This window comes from Chaetodon trifascialis, chromosome 18 (assembly GCF_039877785.1).
Source record: "Chaetodon trifascialis isolate fChaTrf1 chromosome 18, fChaTrf1.hap1, whole genome shotgun sequence".
NCBI classification, from domain to species: Eukaryota; Metazoa; Chordata; class Actinopteri; order Chaetodontiformes; family Chaetodontidae; genus Chaetodon; species Chaetodon trifascialis.
Genome location: NC_092073.1, coordinates 8,293,923 through 8,310,432, shown reverse-complemented (window position 1 = coordinate 8,310,432; position 16,510 = coordinate 8,293,923). Strand labels below are relative to the sequence as shown.

The following is a 16,510-nucleotide window of genomic DNA, read 5'->3' as shown; positions in this document are numbered from 1 at the left end:
ATATTGGTATCATCTTCATGATTCCTCACTTTTGTGTCACTTTTTTTTCTTACTGAGTTTATTCTTATGCGCCCAAACAACAAAGCAGATTCCTTGTAGGACCTGTGAAAACCTCCTTGGATATAAACCTAACTTTGATTCTCACTTGTTGCATAGTGTAGCTGAGCGAAAAACCACGAATCTGGGTTTAGCAACTACATGTAGACATTACCGTCGTTATGTAACCTGAAACTCTCCCCCCCCCCCACTCTGTTCCTGGGAGGGAGCTTGGTGTGAACAGCCACCTACAGTCCGCGCTCAGATCTGTTTCCGTATCATGGCTCGTATTTCCGGGTTGTGGCTCCGAGCTGGTTCGCGGAGCTGGAGCTCGTGCGCTCGGTGGAGCAGGAACTGTGGAGACTTACATCAGCCGGGAGCAACAACCAGCCGGTCGCGTCGGAGGAGAGGCCACAACAGTATGGACACAACATGCAACCAGTTATTTACACTTTGAAGCACCTCCTCCTCCTCTTCAGTGACGAGCCGGTCACCTGTCTTTAAACTTTTTAAAACAGTAAACAGCGTGACGAGTGTGTGGACTGAAGTTATCAGGAGCTGTGGTCGACATCCAGTTTGCCGGTGACATCAGGGTGTATGTGTGTACAAGTACACGTTGAGCAAAGTGCAAGGTCCCCTCCGCGCGCAGATATGAGCCGCCAGCAGCTCTAGACAACCGCTCCTCACTTCACCTCCTCGGCTAACTTCAATGTGCCTTTTTACTCTTTCTTTTTTATAAGCTAGCTTTATTTTTGCACCTGAAGATGTCCTGCCTGCTGCTGGGAGTCGTGCGGAGGTGAGTAAATGTGCTCTTTCGTGTTATATTGTTGGTTTAAATCGTGTTTTAGGTTCGCGAGCGATGCGTTGCTATGTATGTATGTTAGCCTGCTTACGTTAAGTTTCAAACTGAATTTTGATCGTTTTTGTTTTCTTAACGTTACAATTTGATTTTACTCCTACAGAAACTATGTTGTCATATCCTGCCCCTTTAACATGAACCTCTTTGGGATAATGTTCATCACTTTCTCTGAAGCAGCAACATTTTTAGTCAGGCACAATGGCTTTAAAAAACCAAACCTGGCACTCAAATAGCATTTGTTTTTCTCCTGAAGTTTACTTAATGAATGCCTGTTGTGCTAGCCTGTTTTTATTGTATACACATACAGAACATGTACAGTGGACAGCTTCATGTCCTGTCTGTTTAACACGAACCTCTTGGGGATCACTTTTTTTCAGGCACAGTGGGTCTATGTTTGCCTGTTGGACGTAATAAATGGTAGTTAGTTTTTTTGTTTTACACATGCAGAAATATATTGTCCCTTCCTGCCTGTTTAATATCATGGACCTCTTTGAGATAAAGTGCACTTTTTCTGAAGCAGAAACATTTTTTTGTTTGTGACTTATGACAAAATTGCATCATCTCTGACCATGTGTTAACACAACAGAACACATAATTCATGGATACTTTTACAATAAGACCTGTGGCACCATTACAACATCCATCTAGTATGAATTTATTTACTATAAAAAGTCATTTTAGTAATCTTGCCACTAAGTCTCCATTGTTAGCCAGCTGCTTTGCAGCCTGTTGCCAGAAACTTGTTTGATGTGATGTCAGATATAGGCCTCAGGTCAGGTGATGATGATTATTGAATACTTATTTGTGTCTCTATACATTCACATTACCTTTTTTTTTTTTTAAAGTGTCGTCTCTCTGCATTCCTTCTCCCAACCGCTTTTTCCTTGCAGGCTTTGTGATGACACCACATCACACAGGGACTCTGGAGTCAATGTGAGCACTCCATCTGTGTTTGCTTTTATTTTGTTATTAGGGATGCATGTGAGTGACACCATGTCAGGGACGTGTGAGTCTGTGACCGGATGGCCCGTGTGCCTGTGCATTTTTGTTTGCATTTCTGCTTGAGAGATTGTTAATGGCCAGAGTCATCACTCCTCTATTTGCCTGAAAGTCCCAGAGCATGGTCCATGTGTTTCCCCCGTGTGCTCACTGTACCAAGTGTGAGGATTATGTATGCAGCACATGTGCATGCTCTAAGTGATACTTTGGCGTGTATCTGTTTCATGTGTAGACTGTGTCCTATAGAGGCAATTGACCAGAATCCATGTGAAGAGGGAGTGTAGGCGTGTCTGGCTTTGGTGTGAGAGGATTGGCTTGCTGATTTAGGAGGTGTGTTTGGAGAAGTTGCTCAGATGGAAGCAAGATACAGCCAGAGGAATGGATACCATATCAGAGTTATCTGTTCCTTGACATTCCTCATTTCCCCTCTGGATAATGTTTCTTTTTTTTTTTAATTGTCTCCCTTAAAAAAAGAGAATGGCGTTTCCTGTTTCAATGCTACATAATAGTCACCTTTTAAAAGTTTTTTTTTTTTCAAAAAGAAGCATGCTTGTCGTCATTAGGCATGGGGGATGGGGTGAGGAATGGGGAGGCAGAGACAAAGGCATCAGAGGATGAATGACTGCGGGGGAAACTGGGAGCAAAGGTCATCAGAGTCTGTTTAGGATTTCTAATATTGCAGCCTTTTTAATGCAAAGACGGAGGAACAAAGATGCTAATCCAGTCCTGCTGCTTTTATCTTCTGTAGCAGGTCAGCCAGCACCTGTGCTTCAGTAATCAACAAGTGCTTTGTTTCTGCCCGTTAATTTCAAACTCGATCACCTCCTTTCCTAATCCTGATCACACTGGAGATAATATTCAGCACCGTCCGAATGGTTACAGTAATTAGCCACATGACAGGGTGGATGATTGGAAGCAGAGGTACTTGATTTACTGGGTGGGGGAAAGAGTTAGTGTCGCAGATGAGTGGCTTTATTTTCTTGTATCCTCTGTGACTTAAGGTCAGTTGAGGGTTGTGATACAGTGACAGCGTTGTTCTTTTAGTTCCACTTCATCTTATCATTCATTTCTATGTTAAGATTTTCATCAGAAAGTCTAAAGATCCACTGAAAACTGAATGATGTTTCTTCTATGAAAAAGAGGAATTAGCCAGCGAAGGGTGGTTGGTGGATGCAGGTCATGCAGAGATATAATAACCCCCTGACAAGCACCAGCATGAACTACACATTTGTGGTTTTGAGTAAAAGGTCATGTGCTCCTAAGGATGAGTTTTAGTAACTTTGTAATCCTGGGAGTTTTGCTATATTGCCATCATGAGGGCAACATTTCAATTTGTCCAGTACTTTTTGTTTGTGACCAGAAACCTGCATCCTGAATGACATTCCCACCAGCCTCATCTGTACTTTGTGTGTATTGCTTATTAACTAATGTTAGCATGCTAAACTAAAATGGTGTATTAGAACGTTATACCTGTTAAACAGCGGCATGTTGTGAGCATGTTATTATGTTGATACTAGCATTTAGCTCAAAACACTGTACCTAATTACAGCCTCACACAGCCTCTGACATCACTGTACATTAAAATACAGATTTTTTTTTTCCTCCAAAAAAATGCAGTGGGGTGTGGCTACGCCTGAGCAGTGTCTGCAGGTTTTGCCTTCAGGCTGCATGCACTTTAACATGCACCATGATCAGGCAGAGGAGTCTGAGAGATGAAACCAAAATTTACAACTGTTAGACCAATCACTTCTGCTTATTCAGCTCATTTCTTTGAATGCATTGTGAGATAAGATAAGATATACTTAATTTGGTAATAACTGAAGGAGACTCATATGAGCCTATCAACATGTTTCTCCATTCAGATTGTCTCTCACCTGGACTAAGGTGGCTAAACAGTAAGAGAATATGGCAAAAAACTGGAGTCTGTTCATGATTAATTGCTCCCACATCAATGGTTAAACAACCAGCAGGTACAGGTCACCTGTTCAGAGGGAGTTTGGACCCTGAGGTTGGCACTAGACTGCTCTCAGCTCTTTGCCCCATCTGTCAAGTTACATGTTATCTTCTCTCTTACTGTGAGCCTCCGGGCATGCCTCCTGCTTGTGCCCTTTCTATGGTCCGGCCAGATTTATGCATGTCTGCACACGCGCAATTAGAAGTGTGTCTGTGTGTGTGTGTGCCCGTGAAGCATGTATTATGACACCCTCAGTGCAGTAAACTGGAAGCCGCGTGCCTGCACTTGATGGGACAACTGTGTCGCTGTCTTTGAAACAGCAAAGTAGAGGAGTGGGATTTGTATTCCCAGTCAAATTAGCTACGGATTGGAGGGAGAATGTGGGTCAATTGATGGTTGAAACTAGCTTTAGGGCATTTAGGCTAAACTGTTTTTGTGGGCTTCTCATTTGAGGATACAGGACTATGAATTTCACATTTTCTAAAGCGGTCAGCTGAGGCATCCACACTGTAGAGACAGACAGAAAGCAAAGCACGCACACACATTGTCTGCACAATTGTCAGATAGTTGCTGGGGACAGACAGGAGAAGCATACATACACACAGCCTTGTGTTTTAACAGCTTGCATTGCAGCAGCCCTCTCAGTGGCTTGTGTTTGTGAATATCATGCTGTTAACAAACAATAGGCCGGCCCCCCGCATGCTTCTCTTTATGTGGAGGAGTTTGTTTGAGGCTCTCAAGTTGCACTAATTACTGCCTCATGGCAACACATGCATTGCCACTGTCACATGAAAAGCACACAACTCCAATTTGGGGCCTTATTTAAACTCTGTGCTCCCTCATGCTCTTCCTTGATTTTTCTAACTCCCATCCATATCCATTGGTATAAAAACTGAATTGGCGGTTTGCAGCTTTTTGCTAATTTTCTCACATACTTGTTGCACTGTGAGGTTTGAGTCATTATTTGTGAAAAACATAACACCTGAATTGAGAAGCAGCAAATATAGACCAGAGCAGTCAATAATGCAGACAAAAAGAGTCATAACTGGAGAGAAAAGAACCAGGAATGAGACCAAACTTGTCTTAACCCACTTTGGGTAGCACTATGGTTACCAAGTGGTAACACTGTCGCCTCACAGCTAGAAGGTCCCCGGTTTGAATCCCACTGTGGGCGCTGGTGGCGTGTCCTCCACCATGCCTTCGGTGCCTGCTGCTCGAGGAAAAAAGGGGGCTTTCTGTGTGGAGTTTGCATGTTCTCCCCGTGTTCACCCGGGGTTTCCTCCTTAAATAACCCCCACTAAAAACAAGCAAGAAGATCACCACCTGACCAATGGTGATGAAGGTGAACTGGTCCCCGGGCGCCGGCATCGGCTGGCAGCTGGCAGTCCACCACTCCTGGTCTGCTGCGGAGGATCAACAGACCGAGGATGGGAGAAATGTGTAGAAAATTTCACAAGAAGCATGGCGTGTAGTGTGCAACTTACTGTCTGTGTGATGTGATAATAAAAAGTACGTTTCTTCTTCTTCTTCTTCTTCTTCTTCTTCTTCTAAACCGACTGCTTCCACTTCAGCCAATGAGGACACTCTCTGTCGGGTCATCCAGCTTATCTGCACTCATGTAACTCCTGACTAATATCAACATCCCATACATCATTGACTAAGATCAGATAAGAAAGAAGGCTATGCATTCTCCAGTTTGGATGTTTGTGTTTTCTTGACTCATGATAGGTTGTTGAAGTCTGTCTGTAGATTCAACAATGTATGGTAGAAATGTGACTTGCTGTGTCTGCTGAGGGGAAATCAGAAATGTTTTACAAGGCCACTGTAGCATTGTATAGATTAAGGCTCTCTGACAGTTTTTAATAGATCCATATTTGTGAAAAACCTTGGGTGTCAGGTCTAGCAGCAAAATGCCTTTTCACAGGAATGCACTCTGCTTGATGGATAGAAGATATTCTACTTGTTCTATTTGTGTAGGGCATTGCAAAGGTAGCTTTCAGTCAGTGTGTCCTCTGGTCACAAGTAAATGTTAAAAAAGTAATTAATCACATAACTGTGTGTTCCCTTTCAGACATGGTGGTGTTGGAGCGAGTGTCGGGGTCCGGTCCCTGGCTTCCATCCCCTCATTGCCCCCGGCGGTGGCTGATTTTGTGAAGGGAGCGGTGGATGAGTGCAAGCCCTCTAATGTGCATGTGGTGACGGGGACGGCGGAGGAAACGGCCAACATCCTGGCGGGTCTGGAGAAGGAAGGGATGGTCAAGAAGCTTCCCAAATATGAGAACTGGTAAGGGCTTTAACTGTTTTTTTTTTTTTTTAGAAATACAGGCATTTGTTTGTGTATTGCTTTTGGCCCCCTGAGTGCTTTTCAGTTCATGCCACGATTCCTGGTCTGTTGGTCAGTTGGCTGGCCCGTACAGACCCAAAGGACGTGGCTCGGGTGGAAAGCAAGACTGTGATTGTGACCAAGAACCAGAGGGACACCATCCCCATCCCTGCTGGGGGGGTGAAGAGCCAGCTGGGCAGCTGGATGAGCGAGTCCGACTGGCAGAGAGCCAGAGAGGAGCGTTTCCCCAGCTGCATGGCAGGTACAGTGTTGGAGATGTGTGTTTTCACTTCCCTTCGAAACATTTGGATGCTAAATTTGAATAGGATCATTAACCAACTATTTGAAAATGAAACAAGAATAAAATAAGATGTTCTACGTTTGAAGAGTAACGTTTGAAGGGTAACTTGACAGCAGGCTGAAATGCAGTGTTCACTGCCATTTCCAGTTGAAAGTTTCAAGCAAGTGTGTGTGGTCAGAAGTGTGCTTTGTTGCACTTGTAACCAACACTGATGCCACAGGGTCCTGGAGCAGATGAAGTTAAACCACTGGAGGTCAGCAAAAACAAGATTTTCAGCTGTCAAGTTACTCTTAAACAGATGAATAAACATAAACAACTGGTACAAACATGGATGTTTTGCACATCAGAAGTCCCAACTGTAACAGTGTGTTGATAGGAAAAATTAATTGATTTGCATCAGAAACGTGGAAAGCGTGATCCACAGTGACTGTCACAAAACTCTGTTAAGGAGGTGCCCCTCTGGAGTTTTCTTCTAAACTAGAAGTTATGTTTAAGTTCAGTGTTTCCCACCAAAATGCATTGTGTGAAACCTTGAGGTCTAACAAATTCTGCATTGTTGACGTGTATGTTGTCCTGTTGTATGTTGTTGAATAGAAAAATAAATAGTACTAATGTATAATAGCATGTTGTTTATGCCTCTGTGTCTTCCTCTGTAGGTCGGACCATGTATGTGATTCCCTTCAGTATGGGTCCTGTGGGCTCGACTCTGACTAAATATGGTGTCCAGGTACTTGACTGTGCTCCTCAACACTTGATACATGCAATAAAACAATAAACCTGCTGAGCTGAATTATCCATTGTTTCTGTAAATTGCTGTAATTAAATAAAGTGATTTAATATTTACATATCGTTTTTATTAAATGCTGCAGCGCTTTTATCACTCACTGAAAGCCTATAAATATTTTGTTCTCCTTCAAGGTGACGGACTCGCCATATGTTGTGGCCAGTATGGGGATCATGACACGCATGGGCACTCCTGTCCTGAAGAAACTGGCTGAAGGAGTGGACTTTGTCCGCTGTCAGCACTCTGTGGGACGACCTTTACCACTCAAAAGTACAAATTCCAAAAGCCTGAAACAAGTCGTCTTTGTACTGTAGTTTGTATTACTTAAAACTTAAAATCTCCTCCCCTGTCTTCTCTCCAGCCCCTCTGGTCAACTCATGGCCCTGTAACCCAGACAAGGTGCTGATATCTCATCTGCCAGACATCAGGCAGATCATGTCCTTCGGCAGCGGCTATGGAGGAAACTCTCTGCTGGGGAAGAAGTGCTTCGCCCTGCGCATTGCCTCCCGTATCGCCAAGGATGAAGGCTGGCTTGCTGAACACATGCTGGTGAGTGAGCGCCACAGAAGAGAGCATAGGGAGATACTCCTTTGTTGCTGTCAAAACTTGAGGTGAAAGTATAATAATATAGGAGGGATGTCCTTGTTTGCTTTTGAGTGATGACTATCCATGAGATGTTAGCTAAAGATGATAGAAGGATTTGTCCTTTTAGCATTTTTATTCACCATGCTCTCCTCTCCTCAGATCCTGGGCATCACCAACCCTCAGGGAGTGAAACGTTACGTAGCCGCGGCCTTCCCTAGTGCCTGTGGTAAAACCAACCTGGCCATGATGAAACCAGCTTTGCCAGGCTGGAAGGTTGAGTGTGTGGGTGACGACATTGCATGGATGAAGTTTGACAGCCAAGGTGAGAGGGAGGAGGATGGCTTACACACGTGGAGTCACTTTGTTGTTCTATCGGTAGTGTAGTAAATCCCCGTGTAATCCTTTATCCCGGCCGTTTCTGCAGGTAAACTGAGAGCCATCAACCCAGAGAATGGTTTCTTCGGTGTGGCTCCTGGCACCTCAGACAAGACCAACCCCTATGCCATGGCCACCATCGCCAAAAACACCATTTTCACCAATGTTGGCGAGACCAGCGATGGAGGAGTGTGGTGGGAGGGTCTTGACCCCCCTGCAGCCGGGGTCCAACTCACAGACTGGCATGGCAAGACCTGGAAGCAAGGTAACAGCCGCCTGAACTGAACAGCCACAGTGTATACAGTGCCATCTAGTGGCATGCCAAAGCAAATGCAGTTTTTAGATTGTGATATTCAGATGTTTCTAAAGCATTGAAGGTAGAATAAACTGTTGTTTCCTCTCTGTGAAAAGGAAGCTCGACAGCGTGTGCCCACCCCAATTCCCGCTTCTGTGCCCCGGCGGCTCAGTGTCCAATCATTGACCCCCAGTGGGAGAGTGAGGAGGGCGTTCCCATTGACGCCATTATCTTCGGTGGCAGGAGGCCAGAAGGTTAGCACTGCTTATACTTAATACACAATATGAGCTTTTCTGTAAATAGCCAGATATGGTTTAATGAGCATAGATTTTTTTTAACATAAATTTGCCAATTTTTGAAGCATTTGGTTGTTTGTAATGTTACTGACACAGTAAGTTGTTTAAAACGGTGTGCACAAAACAGATTTTAGTCATTTTGTAGTCACTGTAATAAAATTATATATGCTATGACTGCCTCACCAAGAGTGCTTGTGTTGTCTTCTTGGATGTTTGAGTCATTATAGCTACAATGTGTAGTATATATCAACATGTGAAATTGAGCAACATTTAGAACACAGTAGTGGCTGCGTGGTAAACATGATGACATGTTGTTGTCAGGAGTACCTCTGGTCTATGAGTCTTTCAGCTGGCAACATGGAGTCTTTGTTGGAGCCGCCATGAGGTCTGAAGCCACGGCAGCTGCTGAGCATAAAGGTACTAAGTCAAACACCAGATTTTCTTCTGGTCTGTATTTTTGTGAGCACATTTATGCTGATTTGCATAATTGATTGTTTAAGATAATGGGATGATGAGGAATTTACTCTCACTGTGACTAAAATGTTTAATGTTTTCCTTCAGGCAAAGTGATTATGCACGACCCCTTTGCCATGCGGCCTTTCTTCGGTTACAACTTTGGTGACTACCTCGCTCACTGGCTGAGCATGGAGAGCCGAAAGGCCCCCACTCATCTGCCAAAAATCTTCCACGTCAACTGGTTCAGAAAGGACCCCACGAGCGGTGCCTTCCTGTGGCCCGGCTTTGGTGAAAACGCCCGCGTCCTGGAGTGGATCTTCAAGCGCTGCAGCCGGGAGAGGGACGATGAGGCGGCCAGGAAGAGCATTATTGGCTGGCTGCCAGAAGATGGAGCCATCGATACTAAAGGTCTGAGCAGCAAGGTGGATATGGGTGCCCTCTTTGATGTGCCTGCGGCTTTCTGGCAAAGGGAGACGAAGGAGCTGAGAGCCTACTTCTCTCAGCAAGTTGGAGCTGATCTACCGGCTCAGGTGGAGGCTGAGCTGAAGGCACTGGAGAACAGAGTGCACAACTAAAACCCTACTGACAGGAAGATCCTCCAGAAATAGGGAGGGAGTCACTGATGACACACGATTCACATCATCAGGGTGCAATCAGACTCACTGGCCGGGTTAACATACGCAGAGATTTTAGTTTTCAATCAGGTTAGCTAAAAACAGATTTTTTATTTTTTTTTTTAATGTACACAAAGCTGAGATTGGATAACATGGTTGAGATGCCTGGGTGTCACAACATATGACGTGCTGAAATGCCAAAAATGTGCCAGTAGCTGGTATGAGAGATTCCTACTACTTGCTGCTCAGTATGGTAGCCACGTGCTTGATACAACATGTTGTATGTTGAGAATACAGAAAGGGTAGACGTGTTTGTTCAATCATTGGTTGAAAGCAAAGCAAAAAGACCAATTGTTGGGTCAGTAGCTGATGTTCTCTGTGCATGAAAACACAGTCAGTGACTCTCGTCTTTCTCTTTTATGAAGAGAAGTCTGTTAGGAGTTAAAAGTCAGATATGGAATCGGAGGAGAAGCTAATAATCTATAATGCATTACCTACGTTTCAGACACTACTTCACACTCATTCTGCAACACAGAGATACTGGTGCTAGGTCGGTGGTAGGATGGAGCTTTGACTCTCAACATGAAGGTTAGATTTCTGTGAAGTTGTCAAAATTGTCATGTCGAGAAGCACTGGCATGGTACTAAAGCATAATCAACATGGCCCGGTAATGCCTGTGAGACATTGAACAGTACGGTGTCGCCTCATGTTTACACGCTAAAACCCAAAGAGTACATAAGGTTCTAATTTTTTTTTATTCTTGAAAAGGTTTTAAAAATTTTAGCATCAGCTCATTTAATACCCTGTTGACTTGAATGAAATGCCCTTTATTTTTAATTGAACTTTATATAGGAAAACATAAATACCACAAGTTTGTTAACTACTCAAAACATTGTAGCAGATGTGCGCTGGGCCCGAGGATTTCTATGCATAATTCATCTTGCCACTCTGTAATGTTTGTGATTAAGCTGTATGATTTCAGGGGATGTTTACACACAATATTTGAAATGTTGGACCAATGAATGCGACTGAGATTATTAGGTATTATACAAGTTGTATGCCAAGGTTTTTATTACAGTGCAATGAATAAATACCTTCAAATGCAGGAACTATGTCTCATGTTCATTTTTAAAGCAATTCAAATACAGATGTTGTGGGATACAAAATATGTATGAAAATCATATATGCAGTATCAATTGGTAAAATATCACAAAATTAGATTACACAAACATGTCAAAATGAGATGTAACCTTGTTCAACACTGATAATGTTTTTGTGACTTGTACATATGACAAGCAGATTACTAATTGCACAGCAACAGCCCATTGAGGTCAGTACACAAATGTGAGCTATGATAACGTGTTAACTGACAAAACCGTGTGAGCTGCAGGGCGTGGAGCTTTTCAGTTTCTTTTTTTTAACAGTACAGTGAAGGTGGCGTTTTCCTGTTGGCTTCAGCGCCTTTTTCTACATTAGCTGACATTAAATGTCTTGCATAAGTATAAAATGAAGGTATAATATGAATCCAACTCAAATGGGATGGCAAAACAATACTCATTTCTTCTTCACTTGAGCGTAGACATCGTCTGGCCCGTCAGCGGTCTGTGTTGAGCTGTTTGCTGGCTTGGACACTTTGATTTGTGCATACAGCATATCCTGCTGCTGTCCACTGTCCTGCTCTGAGTCAGAGGACAGTTGAGGTCTCTGCTTGGAGAAGCTGATTTCTCCATAATGGATATTTTCTTCTGTTTTGTTGGCTGGCAGTTGAAGAGCCAGCTCATCACCTCTTTGACTCTGGAATATTAATCAAACAGGAAACGTTGTGAGCTGGAAGCTTCTACAATAAATAATTAGAGATGCATCTAAAGTTCACTATTTGGCCCTTTGGACAAATTGAAACTGGTTTCTGACTATATCACAGCACTGGTAAAGGTGATAAATTGATCTGAATACTGATTCTGGTTAAAAAATGACTTTATAGACTACTTGACAGTGCAACCTTAAACATTGTTGAATGTAAAGTGTGGAGCATTCCTCAAAAGGTTTGTGTCATATCTTGAGGATATAGCTGTGCTATTTTCTTGGGGATCATTAATCTGGGTAGAGGAGTCCCCCAGGGTCCGATTCTTGAGCCTCTATCATTCAACTGCAGCACATGACACACATCTAAATGACTGTGGTCCCATAGACTCCCATTGTTAGTGTGTAGAGCAAGTAAATATATTGATGCAACTTATTTCCTTCAGTTAAATCAAGGCCAGACAGAAGTGGTTGAATTTTCAGGAGAAAAGACATAGTCATCGCTGAGATTGATTGAAGAACTACAGTATAAAGACAAAAGGCAAGCACAAGGTTTGGGTTGCACAAGTTGTTTGTAAAAATTAACTAATATCAGCATTGTTAGTGTGGTGTAATGCTGAAATCTGCATGTAATAAACACTTAGCTATAGTACAGCAAAATATGTCTCTGATATGTGCGAAGAATACACAGGTCCCGTTGACTTTGAGGAAACGAGTGCCTCCAGTCAGAACCAAATTTGGTGAAGATGCTTTAAGCCACTGTGCTGTAACCAGATAAAACCAACTTGCTGATAAAATCAAATGTGCTCCAACTTTAGTCACTTTCAGATCGAAGCTGAAAGAAACAAGGTTCAAAAACTGTGTGGGTTGTACAGTTGAGTTCCTACCTGAGTCTGTTGTGGAGTTTGATGTTTTGACTTGAACCACCTGGAAGACATTAAAGAGAGACTAAGGTTGAATAGACCATAGGAGTGATGGGAAGCAGATGTTATTGGAATCAACCACTTTAATCAAAACAAAAAATGTAAGCATGAGGAATCTGTTGGTGCAGAAGTGAACTAAACAGGCAGATCACATCGTCATCCAGGCCCTCACCATGAACGTAGGTTTGTGATACTCACCAAACACAGACTGCAAGGCAGATGAGTATGATGGCAACGATCCCTCCAAGAGCTGCAGCCCATAATATGGGCATCCCTGTTCATCGAAAAGAACAAAACCAGTTCAAGAAAACCCAGTAACTAAGAGGAAACAAAGGTTAAATGTGGACATTACTGATGGAGCCATTTTTTGCATGGAATCATCACAAATGCAGTAAAAAATGCTTTACTGTGTATGAACAAAGCTATACAGCAGCAGAAAAGCAGAAAAGAGAACACGATATGAAAATGAGCAGATTCAGTAAATTTACCGAAACTATCTCTGATGACAAAGGAAAAACAAATCAGAGCAGACAGGATTTATATCGGTGGATTCAGTAAAGTCATCACTGACCTTCAGCAGTCAGAACCTCTGATGATGTCTGGTTACCAACATCATTTGTGGCCACGCAGTAATAAACTCCTCCATCTGTCACGATAAAGCTGTAAAACCATCCTTCAGACACTTTCATGGCTCCATCTTTGCTCTTCTTGAACCAGGTGAAGCTGCTGACAGGAGGCTTGGCTCTGCTGGAGCAGGTCAGGTTCACCCAGCTGCCTGATTTACTGACGGACACCGAGGTGTCTTTAGGAGCATCTGAGGAAAATGTGGCAGAGATGTGAGATATGAGAGTAACATCAGAGCCTGAATAAGATCCTTTATTTCTGTCCTGTGCTGACAGCATCCAGTAACAAACTCTGGTTGTCTTACATGAAACATAGAGAGTCTTGCTCTTCTCTGCTGTCTTCACACCTTTGCCTTCATTCACTGGATATGTGGCAGAACAGGTGAAGTTGTATCCATCATGGTGGTCTGACAGAGTGATGCTCTTCTGGATTTTAGTTGTAAAGGTTCCGTCTGTGTTCTCCTCTATTGTGTTGAGAGAGTCTTGTTGGAGGTTCCAGGTGAGTTTAGGAGGTGAGTGAGGACAGGGAGTGAAAGCTGAGCAGCTTATAGTGACAGGCTGATTCTCCTTCAGATCACCTGAGATCTCAATTGTGGGCTTCGCAGGAGAATCTGTGGTTTCCAATCAAACACACAGTTTACACATAAGAATAAATGAGAAATGACTAAACCTTCAGCTTTTTCAAAGCCAAAGTGGACACAGAGGCTTCTGTACCGAAACTGCAGAAACATAAATAACAACAGACGGAGAGTTTAATCAGAATTTAAATTCATGGAAAAGTGAAAAACCTTGAAAATAAAAAAAGTGTGCTGTTTGGACCAAAACTGAGCAACAACATTAGAAACTGACTGAAGGAAAGAAAACTCTCTCACCTTGAACTGTAATTTGAACAGGATCACAAGAAGCTGTTGCCATGAAAGGTTTGTTTTCAGCTCTGAAGAAGAATTTCTCTGTGTAACTTGTCGTTAAGTTGGAAAACACAGTGGTGCAGTTTCTCTCTCTCAGGTTTCCAGTAATTCTCATTGGATAGGTGTTATGTGTCCTGCTACTGTTGAAAACCACATTGTTTGGACTCTGGCTAAATCTGAAATCATTTTTAATCCAAACTCCAAAGGTTTCTCGTTTGCCGTCAAACTCTTGTTCTGACTTAGCTCTAAAGGTACAGGGGATTAGCAAACAGGATCCACTCAGTGCTTCCATCTTCTTTGGTGCAGTAATGGAAACGTGTGGATCACGAGGACAAGCAGCCAAAACACCTGTAAAATGAGTCTCTTGATTAACAAAATGTGGAAAAATCTGCATGAAGAGAAATTCTGAGATACACAAACTACAGATCAGCAGCAACACGTTGGGTCATTTTTCCTTTGAACAATCTCCACATAAAACGTTTCTCTTTGCAGTCAGGACATGAACAGCTGGGAAGAGCGACTCTATCTGCACTGCTCTTTCTGCTTTGTTTCCCAATGAAGTCCAAACTGTGAATGAAACAGCTCACCTGAAACAAAGAAGACACTCAGTAACACGTTGGCTGTCACCATATTCTCAGACAGGACTGCAATGACGCTCATCACCTGCAGTTGATTCAAAAAACATGTTTGAAACAAATCCTTCATGTTCTTTTAGACTCACAATCAAACCAGGAACCTGCTGTGTAGAACCAGATGTTGCTGTGTGACAAGTAGTGATATCAGCACAACTGCACTGAAAACAGGTGGAATATAAACAGAAAATGTGAAGCAGCTGAAGCAGCTTCTCGTTTCTTTCAGGCTCATTTCAGCAAAACCAAAAGCCAACAAATAAAATACATCATGTCTTTTTCAGTGGAGTTGGTGAAAAGTAGCAAAACGTAAACTCAGAAACATTTGACCTCACCAAACGAGCCTGCAGCTGAAACCCACAAACAATTCAAATCAGGCAGTTTGTGGATTTTAGTAGAACTGCAACAGATCCAGAGACCGACGTCCAGCTGAGTCGTTGTGATAGAAATGCAAATAGACTTGTTGGTTCAAGCTGCATAAATACTGCAGAGATTGTCTTCATCCGTCCTCCTCACGTCCTGTGAGAGGGGAAGTCAACGTCTTCTGCACCTTCAGCTCATCAGCATGCAAATGACTTATTCACTCTCACAGATCGCTTTATCACAGTCACACACACTTTATCTTCATTTGTAGTACAAATTACATTAATCACAATAATGACATATTTAAAAAATGTTCAAATCATGTATGAACTGTAGGTATAAAGTGAGGACGTGAAATGTAGAGGGCGTTTTATTTCGAGTAGTTTAACTCTCGTGAAACTCTTTAGTGAAAACAAAGGAGGATGATGTGAGACCATCAGGACAAAGAGTCAGTGATTAATGAGACAAATCTGCAGGAAACTTCCCCTGAATAACATCATATAACTAACAGGTCAAACATCAGGTCAGACACTGGAGTGATCCAGGCATTGAAGAGCCGCTCAGTCACAGCAGATAAAGATCTGCCTGCTGAATATCATGTACTGAAACACGCAACTGCACAGTGCACCAGAACAGGTGCAGGTAAAGCTCATTTGGCTCGATCAGGGAAGGAATTTATTCAGTCAAGTTCCCATCAGGAATCATATTTGAGAAAGGCTTGAGTTGTGTGGGGGGATTGTTTTTAATCAGAAATCAGAATCAGAATCAGAAATCCTTTATTAATCCCCGAGGGGAAATTGTTTTAAATTGTTTTTTAGCTTCTCATTCATGTTAGCAAACAAACAGCAGAAAAACAATGAATGCTTTTCTGGACGATGTGATCAAGACATCTTGCTGCAGAGAGCTGTGTGGCTGCAGTCCTTTGTGATCTTGTGAAGGTCTTTTTGACAGAACCAGCAAACCAACTTCCTCTGTTATATTTCACTCAGTGTTTTCCATCCCACCACTTCTCTTTGACACTGTCACTTTGGTTATCTGCCACACAGATAAAGTCAAACCCATTTATACCTTTCAAACAGCATCACATACTGTAAAAGAAACACACTTTTCAAACCATAGACTCACAGATAGGTTACACTGTTTCAGTGGTAATTAAAGACTGAACTGTGACGCGCGTCTCGGTTTCCTTGTGCATCTGAAAAGGACATTGAATAATGCAGCATATAGCTCAACTTATTCTTGTGTTGACAATCAAGAGCAGACTGAGACTTTTTCAAACATGTTGATAACACAGAGTCTTTATCACTGCTGCTCTTCAACAACATGCTGATGACAGAAGCTGAAGGTTTAAAATACTTTGTCATCTTTTTTACAGCCTCTTCTGGCA

General features: G+C 42.7%; 2 protein-coding genes across 3 annotated transcripts; one reads left to right on the top strand and one right to left on the bottom strand.

Moving 5' to 3' along the window:
* Window positions 1-323: 323 nt before the first annotated feature.
* pck2 (phosphoenolpyruvate carboxykinase 2 (mitochondrial)) lies at window positions 324-10,981 on the top strand. Of its 2 annotated transcripts, XM_070985898.1 has the most exons (12): window positions 324-832; window positions 1,786-1,828; window positions 5,920-6,132; window positions 6,249-6,433; window positions 7,129-7,199; window positions 7,391-7,526; window positions 7,618-7,805; window positions 8,001-8,163; window positions 8,266-8,481; window positions 8,628-8,765; window positions 9,129-9,224; window positions 9,369-10,981. In XM_070985898.1, exons 2-12 carry the CDS (start codon window positions 1,794-1,796, stop codon window positions 9,836-9,838), a joined length of 1,911 nt encoding a protein of 636 aa, XP_070841999.1. In that variant the 5' UTR covers window positions 324-832; window positions 1,786-1,793; the 3' UTR covers window positions 9,839-10,981. The 2 variants fall into 2 exon arrangements, with proteins under 2 accessions (XP_070841999.1, XP_070842000.1); XM_070985899.1 differs by lacking the exon at window positions 1,786-1,828 and having other exon boundaries at window positions 337-832.
* A 450-nt stretch (window positions 10,982-11,431) lies between these two features.
* Window positions 11,432-14,761, bottom strand: LOC139347171 (B-cell receptor CD22-like). The gene is made up of 7 exons (XM_070986661.1): window positions 14,719-14,761; window positions 14,096-14,479; window positions 13,529-13,834; window positions 13,172-13,414; window positions 12,799-12,874; window positions 12,565-12,604; window positions 11,432-11,671 (listed from the first exon to the last, which is right to left on the bottom strand). The coding sequence occupies exons 1-7, from the start codon at window positions 14,759-14,761 to the stop codon at window positions 11,432-11,434; spliced, it is 1,332 nt and encodes a 443-aa protein (XP_070842762.1).
* Between the last annotated feature and the right edge of the window lie 1,749 nt (window positions 14,762-16,510).